Below are 8,677 nucleotides of genomic sequence, written 5' to 3' on the forward strand. Positions count from 1 at the left end.
GGGTGGATCCTGGACAGAGCCGGGTGAGTGTCTGCACTGCCCACTGACTCAGCCTACTTTGCTTTTCCTTTGATGGTCAAGCTTCTCTTTAACTGAGAGCCTTTCACATTTTCTGTGTTCATTCACCTTTTGAGATCTCCCTTGGACAACTTTGTCACTGAAGGGAATTGGTCAAAAAGCGGAAAATGGATTTTACTTAGGTTCTAGCACTATCTCATTCTCTTAAGTGGTTTGTTGAGATTATAGGTAATTTGAGGAAATTGAAAAAGAAAATTGCAGGTCTGGTCCTAGCTATGGATGGTGTTAACAGTGATAGCTAAGATTTTAAGTTCTTTTCCACAATGCCAGGCCCTAAATTCTAAGTGCTTTGTAAATTAACAGGTTTAATTCTCATGACAATACCGGGTAGGTAGGCTTTTGTTTTTGCAGTGCAGGAAATTAACGCCAAAGGAAGAGGTTTCAGCAGGTCTTTTGTTTCTACCAAACAGGAGAGCCTGGGCGGGAAGGTTCGCTTTCTGGTCACCGGAGCCGCGCCCATCTCCTCTCCCGTCTTGACGTTCCTCCGGGCAGCGATGGGATGTCCGGTAAGCCAAGCACCTTTTCTGATGATAGCTTATTTCACTTCTGCACAAATAAAGCTCACTATTTAAATGAAAATGAAAACACAACTGAAAAGTGCCAAAGAGAAAGTCAGCTGAAATCTCAGTCGCGAGAAAAATATCTCCAGTCACCTATGTGTCTCTGTACAGAAATCTTTTCACAAATGGTGTCAGTGAACTACTTGCAAAGCAGTGCCCCATCTACACTGCCCCTTGTTGAGTAAACTTCTGCATCATTTTGATGGTTTTATAGTAGTTTACTGAGTGTACCTAAATAACTAGCCTCCTTTTTGAGGGACACTTGAGCTGTTAACCTTTCTTCCTTTCTTTTCTTTTCTTTTTTCTTTTTTCTTCTCTCCCTTCCCTTTTCCTTTTCCTTTCTGTTTCCTTTCCTTTCCTTTTCCTTCTCTTTCTTCCTCCCTCCCTTCTTTTCTTTCTTTCTCTTTCTTTCTTTCTTTCTTTCTTTCTTTCTTTCTTTCTTTCTTTCTTTCTTTCTTTCTTTCTTTCTTTCTGCTGTTATAATCAGTGAAGTGATAAGGAGACTTGCGTGTACTTATGCAATTATCAATTTAGGATAACTCCTTGGAAGTGGGGATTATTGGGTCAAAGTATATGGGTTTTTTTAAAAACATATTAATGTAGATTATCATACTTCCCTTCAGAAAGATCTTTTTGGGACATTCCTGCAAATAATGCACCAGACCTGACATCCTCACATTCCTGTGAGTGACAGGCTTTTTTCAGTCATTTACATCTTAGACAAGCAGATACATGAAAAATCTTACTGTAGCTTTGCTTATTTTATCCGCACTGAACATCTTTTCTGTTGCTTATTGGCACTTGTATTTCTTCCATGAATTACTCTATTACTTCCTTATAGAAAAATGGGCAGAGGACAATTTGGTTCCCTTTCACCTTGTTCTCTAAGAATTCCTCACATAGTAATAAAATCAGTCTTTCTCATGTTAGAAATATTTTTCCAGGTCTCATCTTTTTGCACTGGGTATTGCTATATACAAGTTTCAAATATTTATGCAGTCAACAGATTCATCTTTTCTATGTGTGTGTGTGTGTGTGTGTGTTTTAATTGTTTAGACAGGCCTCCTCACCCTCAAATAGTTCATAAAACTGTTTTTACCCAGATTTTTCTGGTAACCTTATGGCTTTACTTTTTTCCAATTAAGTCTCTGCTCCATCTGGAATTTAGTAAAGGGGCTTGAGCTTGGATATTGTCTCATATTTTTTTCCTCCAAATGGCTAACTAGTTCATTCATTGGACCAACACGCACAACATGAATGAAATAGATGGTGGTCCTCACTGGGTCCCCTGTGTATGTAACCACCATCAGAAAGGATTCTGAATTGATGTCAAGGCCAGAGTCCCTCTAGTCTTTCAAACTAGCATCCTCTTGGCCATTCTGTTGTTTTGTTTTGTTTCCATATTCTTTTCCACCATAGGTTACTACAAGATATTGAATATAGTTCCCTGTGCTATACAGTAAAAACTTGTTGTTTAGCTATTTTATATATACTAGTTAATATTTGCAAATCTCAAACTCCCAATTTGTCCCTTCCCACCCCCTTTCCCTGTGGTAACCATAAGATTGTTTACTATGTCTGTGAATCTGTTTCTGTTATGTAGATAAGTTCATTAGTGTCTTCTTTCTTTTTTTAGATTCCACGTATAAGCAATATCATATGGCGTTTTTCTTTCTCTTCCTGGCTTATTTCACTTAGAATGACAATTTCCAGGTCCATCCATGTTGCTGCAAATGGTGTTAATTCATTCTTTTTTATGGCCGAGTAGTATTCTATTGTATAAATATACCACAGCTTCTTTATCCAGTCATCTGTTGATGGACATTTAGGTTGCTTCCATGTTTTGGCTATTGTATATGTATATATACAATATATATATGAACATTGGGGTGCATGTATCTTTTTGAATTAGAGTTTTCTCCAGATATGTGTTCTTGACCACTCTTAATACGTTCCTTTCCCTCAGCTCCTAAAACCAATAGGTCAGGAGGGTCCTATTGCCACATGCCTCCCCGAAATGCCATGCTCTCCTTTTCCACCAGCTCTGCTCATAACAGGCCACTGCCTTCAGTGCTTGGTCTATTTCTGGACCCTTTTTGTTTTTGAGTGAATCCACAGTTGTAAAGACTTAGCAGCTCAGGCCTAAGTCAAGGTACGAAGACACTAAGTGGCCACCAGCCCTGAGAAAGCCTGCATTCCTCGTGTCTTGCCACAGGGCGTGGCCAGCTCCTGCTTTATCTTGAGTCAGTCTCAAAGCCCTTCTTTGGTCTGTGCAGGTGTTTGAAGCTTATGGTCAAACAGAATGCACTGCTGGCTGTACAATTACATCACCTGGGGACTGGACATCAGGTAGGTTCTTTGTCTCCTAGGCAGGAGGTGCGGTGGTTGGGAGAAGTGTTCTAACTGAACTATGACTCAGGAGTTTAGATAACCTCAATGCTCTGGATGAATGTGGCAGATGTCAAACTTCCAAGTTTTGATCCAGGCCTTCCCATCTTGGCTCTCCAGCTTGGGTACCAGATGACTTTTCAGTTTGATTCTTTTAGAGTCAATCCACAAATATCTCTGAAATATGCCTGGAATCATCGCTGTTTTGTAGTATCCTGGTTGACCCAGTGTGGTGTGTTCTAGGCCACGTCGGTGTCCCCATGGGTTGCAACCATGTGAAGCTGGAAGATGTGGCCGACATGAACTACTTTTCAGTGAACAACGAAGGAGAGGTGGGTAGGCTGTGCACGGCAGTCCCTTCCAGGCATCACAGTGGGGATATTTGTATCCGAAAAAGCACACAGTTGGAAGCAGGCTTGGGTTTGACTCCTTTTGAGATCTGTAGCAAGGGCCTGAAAGTCTCGGAGCCTAACATTCCTATCCTCCACAGTGGAGAGTAAAATCTGGTGCTCTTAACACTATAGTGGGAACCATCAAGTAATGAAAGGTGGGAGTAGGTGTTCTGTAAAGAACCCGAGCCAGGCAGGGTTAGCAGCCTCTGCTGTTGTCACCACCTGTCCCTTCTTATGTGCAGATCTGCATCAAGGGCGTCAATGTGTTCAAAGGATACCTGAAGGACCCCGAGAAGACGGAAGAGGCCTTGGACAAGAATGGCTGGCTTCACACAGGAGACATCGGTCGCTGGCTCCCGGTGGGTAGTTCTTCAGAACTTCTGAAAGTCCCCTGACAATGGAATAGATCTGCTTAAAGACAAAGAAAAATTAGGTGCCTTTTCCAAAGAAGAAGTGTAGTATTCTGTTTTGTTGTTGTTTTGTTTTTTAACTTTTCCTGAGGCAGAAATTGTGGTTTGATAACTCCATGGGTCTATAACCTTTGCCTTTTAGGAGTTTCAAAGAGATACGTTTCTCCCACTTAATAGAGACATATCAGTCAAGGACGCAGGATTGTGAAGCTCGGTGTATGCAGAGGCTAGCTTGTGCCTCTCTCGGTAGAAGACACTGGGACTTTTGCCTTTTAAAGCATAGCTTGCTGACAGGCAATGAGCAGTAAATAGTCTCTGTCAACCCCTTTTGTTTTCCCAAGAAGAGAGAAAATGACTGCAAGGAAACATGGAGCTGCAGAACGCCTGCGGGAGGTTTTTCTAGCAGTCTCCTCTGAAAAGTTTTTGTCTACTGCGCGCTGGGGAGGCGGGAATATAACCAGATCTTAAAACTCCCCTCTTGCTCAAATATTCTCAAGATGTAAGTGATAGTCAAGGAATGTTTGACAACAGGACCTCCAAGAACACTGGTCCCAATGATGTTATTTCGTAGATTTGGGTCCAGTCGTATTTTGCTAACGTATCTGTTTCTCTGGAATAAGGGTTTTATCAGCCTACCGTGTAGGCAATGGATGGGTCTTCACACTAGAGTCAGAAAGGGCTGAGCCTCATTAATCACTTCCAGGCAACGTCTGTTAGGGTGAATTGATGGCTTATTTCTTGAGCCGGCCTTGTTGATGGTTCCAGGGTTGGTGCGGTCTGCTGCCTACTTAGGGTGTGATCATGTGGCTTGCATTTGCCCTTTGTCCCAATCCGACAGTTCAAATCCCTAAAAACCTAAGCTCCTCAGACCAATTAGCCCAGAGAAATGAAACCTCTGGCGACTGGTCGGAGCCCTCCCCAGCCCTCCTTCTGTCCTCACAAGCGCAGTGACTACTTGCTCCATTAGCAGTGACACAGTGGCGCTCCAGAGCCTGCTCCCAGAGCTAACAGAAAGGAAACCCAAACGGAAGAGGGCGCCAAGGAGGGGGAGGTCTAATTCATAACTTGTAATAAAAAACGCCTTCCCCATTCCTGAGAGCTCTGGAAGCGGGGTAATTGGAAATTAAACTACGGAGCTGCAGAATGTCTCCGTCGGATGAGACAACAACTTACATAATCCCAAGTGGGTCCAGGGGACTTTTCCCAAGGTTGTCCATTGAGTCTTCACAGAGACATGCGGTATAGACAGGTTTGGATGAAAGCTGCCTCCCTCCCCTTCCCCTAAAGCCAAGAAAGAGAAATGAAAGATTGCTCAGAAGTTGATGGAGAGGTCTTGTTGAAAGAGGGGAGCTGTTCTGGGCTTCACCTCTCCCCACTGACATCACCCAGCGGGGCTCAGCGACACTCATGCTCTTCTCTCTCCGTCTCCTACAGAATGGGACTCTGAAGATCATTGACCGAAAAAAGAACATTTTCAAGCTGGCCCAAGGAGAGTACATTGCTCCCGAGAAGATAGAAAATGTCTACATCAGGAGCAGCCCGGTGTTGCAGATTTTTGTACATGGGGAAAGCTTACGGGTAATGTTTTAGCAACAGCCACTTTCAGGCACAGACATGCCGACTTCTGTAACTACGGGAAATCTGTGTAGGTGGGTTTAGAACGAGAAGATCTGAGCTTATAAAACTAAAGAAATGAAGCCACACTCCAAACCTCGAATAAGGCAATATAATGGGAAAAGAGTTTGTTTTGAAACTATGATGGACTCTGTAAAACAAGCCAGTAGAATTGTTAGGACAATTCTATGAAAGGGTAGCCATTCAGTAAAAAAAGAGCCCCACGGTGCACTTCATTTCCACCACAATAGGATTTCCTCTGGCACAGACTGTGCTTATACTTAGCTTCTTGGGAGTTGAGGAGGGTTCATAGGGACAGGCCGGAGAAGCTTGACGCTTAATGTTGAGCGCCACTTCTTTTTGAACAATCAGATTTGAGTAGAACATCTTTGTAGAGATGTTGACTGGGAAAATGGGATTCGAGTTCTATGTGGGTTTGAAATACATCGTGAGAGAAGAATAAGATGCCAGTAGCACTGAATTTGCGGGCTTGGGAAGTATCAGATGTTAAGAAGATGTAACTACTTTCTTTCCCCACCTGGAGGCAGTGCTGCACACATTCACATGACCGTTTTCTTTCCACAGTCAGTCCTAGTGGGAGTGGTGGTTCCTGACCCAGATGTGCTTCCCTCGTTTGCAGCCAAACTTGGGGTGAAGGGCTCTTTTGAGGAACTGTGCCAAAGCCAGGTAAGTCTCCCTTAGGAAAGCTTAATGCACCGCCATGGGCCCGTCGTGGGAGGGGGAGGCCCCACCAGCTCGGGCTTCCCAGAGCCTCCTTTCTGGAGGAATAGACTCTTGCTGAGTGTGGATTGGCGGGTTTTTATTAGACTGCAGGATAGGGTGGGGAGTTTAAAAACCACCACCACCACTAGCCCTGTTCTTTTTATAGTAACGTGCATTGTGGAAAAAAATAATTGGAAAAGTGGGAATTAAAATATGCCATCCAGAGAAGACCCATTACCACTGAGATTTGTTTTCTTCCCGTTAATTTTTTAATTTGAGCCACATGTCGGTTTCTCGTGTGCCTGTCCATACGCCTATATCCTGCTTTTATCCTGATGAGCTTTGTAGGCACTTGAATTGGTTCACGCTCAGCCTTTCCTTTGGGCTCTTTTCCAACAGCCGTGCTTTATGCCCTGCTTTATATTCTCAGATTGTAAAGGAAGCCATTTTAGAAGACTTGCAGAAAATTGGGAAAGAAGGCGGCCTTAAATCCTTTGAACAGGTGTGTACTACTGGCGTTACCCTGGTCTTTCAAGTCACACTAGGAAGTTTTAAAGTTCGCTTTTATCCAGTGGGGTTTAAAAGTAGTTTTCAGGGAACTGATTTTAGATGTACCATCAACCCATGAACGACAGATGGCCCTGACCTTTGCTGCCACCTGTACGGTCCCTTTACGCTGCTCACTACGGATTCCCCTTCTCCACTCATTTCTCTCCCGAATTGGAAGTGTGTGGGGCTGGGCACTTACCCCCACTTCATCAGCCCCACTTTTATAAGGGGAACTAGTCATTAAGGTTCTCCACATAGCACTGAGGGCTCTGCAGGACAGCCCAAGTCCCTAATTAACGCGTGCATCTTCTCTTCCAGGTCAAAAGCATCTTTATTCATCCAGAGCCATTTTCCATTGAAAATGGGCTCTTGACACCAACCATGAAAGCAAAGCGGGGAGAGCTTTCCAAGTACTTTCGGGCTCAAATCAGCAGTCTGTATGAGAACGTCCAGGAGTAGGGGAAGGTACTTACGGCTGGGCGGGGCTCGGGTAGCCGCCTCGTGGGAGTGTGGGTTAAAAACTGACCTTCCATTCGTTTTTTTGTCTTTTCTCCTGTCTGTTGTTTTACCTACTAAACTACTGACCATAGTTTTACGGCTTTTAAAAAAATATTAAGTGAGAGACTTACCATGTGGAAACTCAGCCTTGAACTAAAGAACTCTTGTCTTTCCCATCTTACATGTTGCTGCCATTTAGGTTTTAGGGCTACTTTTATCAAGATACCTTTCGTCAAGGTCCATGTGTAGTCTCTGTCCCTTCCTCATGATCTCCAACCCTTGTAAGTGATAACTAGTTCAAGGGCCAAAGTGACCCTTTGTGACTTCTTCCTTGTTTTACAGTGAACCTAACTTGTTGGCAGTCTCAACACTCAGGCATTCCAGTGTTCAAATTAAGAGAACTTCAAGTTCTGAAAAGCTGTTCGTGTTTTCTAACTATTCCACAAAACCACTAACATTTTTTAAAACATTTTTTAATGTTTCATCTTTTTTGGGGGGAAGTAATTAGGTTTATTTATTTTTAATGGAGGTACTGGGGCTTGAACCCAGGACCTCGTGCATGCTAAGCATGCACTCTACCACTGAGCTATACCCTCCCCCGATAACCACTAAAATTTTAAGTCGAGTTTTAAGCTATCACTAATAGTCATCAAATCTGTGAGAAAGATTTCTTTTGTGTACTTCTGTGTCCACGAAAGTCTGTGCACAGAAGGGAAAAGTTTGATTACACTGAACATTTCCTAAACTCTAGTTTCTCTGAGAGAATTAAAAACTGGGCCTCTGACCTTTTGTCCAAAAACAATGTTCTGAAAGTGTTCTCTACAGTGTATCTGGTGACTGGATCTGTTCCCAACAGTTTGCTGCAGAGCTGGAAGCTGGGGGGGAAGGAGTTGAAACTCATGTCAAGTGCACTTTTCCGGTAAACGAAGCAGGCACCAAGCAACAACCTCCTGAACTGGAAACAAAGACCTACGGGCAAGCACGAAGCCTGCGTGACAGGCTTACCTTCCGGGAAGGAACTCCTCTTCCCTTCCCTGGACCCCGGTTCCTGCTGTGCCTTACCTCCGTCCAACACGTGTTGCTCCCATTTGTAAGTGTACAGTGCTTAAAATAAACTATTGCAGGTAACTTAGCATGTGGTGCGCGTTTCTTTATAGGCCGTGATGAGAACTGGCCTAAGACAGGACCCCTTAACAGTCATGTGAGCTAGTGGCCCTCAAACTTGGCTAAACACTAGGATTACCTGGGAGTTTAAAAATACACTGATGTCTGGGTGACACTTCACGGATTCAGATTAACACAGTCTGGGGCACAGCCTGGGCATCGGGATTGTTAAAAGGTCCTCAGGTGATTCTAGTATGCAACCAAGTTTGGTAACCACCCCGAGGACCAGGCCGTCTTAATAGTCTTGAACATTGTTCCTTTCTATCCTGGAACTGGAATTAAGGAGAATGTTCCTTGATGG

At 43.7% G+C, this 8,677-nt stretch overlaps 1 protein-coding gene across 7 annotated transcripts in view; it reads left to right on the forward strand.

Annotated features, from left to right (window-relative positions):
- The window catches only part of ACSL5 (acyl-CoA synthetase long chain family member 5), a 56,727-nt gene extending 48,383 nt beyond the window's left edge, over positions 1 to 8,344 (forward strand). For all 7 annotated transcript variants that reach the window (XM_072971879.1, XM_072971881.1, XM_072971878.1 and 4 more), the window contains 9 exons: positions 489 to 584; positions 2,915 to 2,987; positions 3,270 to 3,358; positions 3,661 to 3,777; positions 5,263 to 5,406; positions 6,028 to 6,129; positions 6,596 to 6,667; positions 7,033 to 7,179; positions 8,069 to 8,344. In XM_072971879.1, the coding sequence (XP_072827980.1) occupies positions 489 to 584; positions 2,915 to 2,987; positions 3,270 to 3,358; positions 3,661 to 3,777; positions 5,263 to 5,406; positions 6,028 to 6,129; positions 6,596 to 6,667; positions 7,033 to 7,173 (834 nt within the window). In that variant the 3' untranslated portion in view covers positions 7,174 to 7,179; positions 8,069 to 8,344. The remainder of the gene's footprint in view (positions 1 to 488; positions 585 to 2,914; positions 2,988 to 3,269; positions 3,359 to 3,660; positions 3,778 to 5,262; positions 5,407 to 6,027; positions 6,130 to 6,595; positions 6,668 to 7,032; positions 7,180 to 8,068) is intronic.
- Positions 8,345 to 8,677: the final 333 nt, after the last annotated feature.

Source organism: Vicugna pacos, chromosome 11, assembly GCF_048564905.1.
Source record: "Vicugna pacos chromosome 11, VicPac4, whole genome shotgun sequence".
Lineage (NCBI taxonomy): Eukaryota > Metazoa > Chordata > Mammalia > Artiodactyla > Camelidae > Vicugna > Vicugna pacos.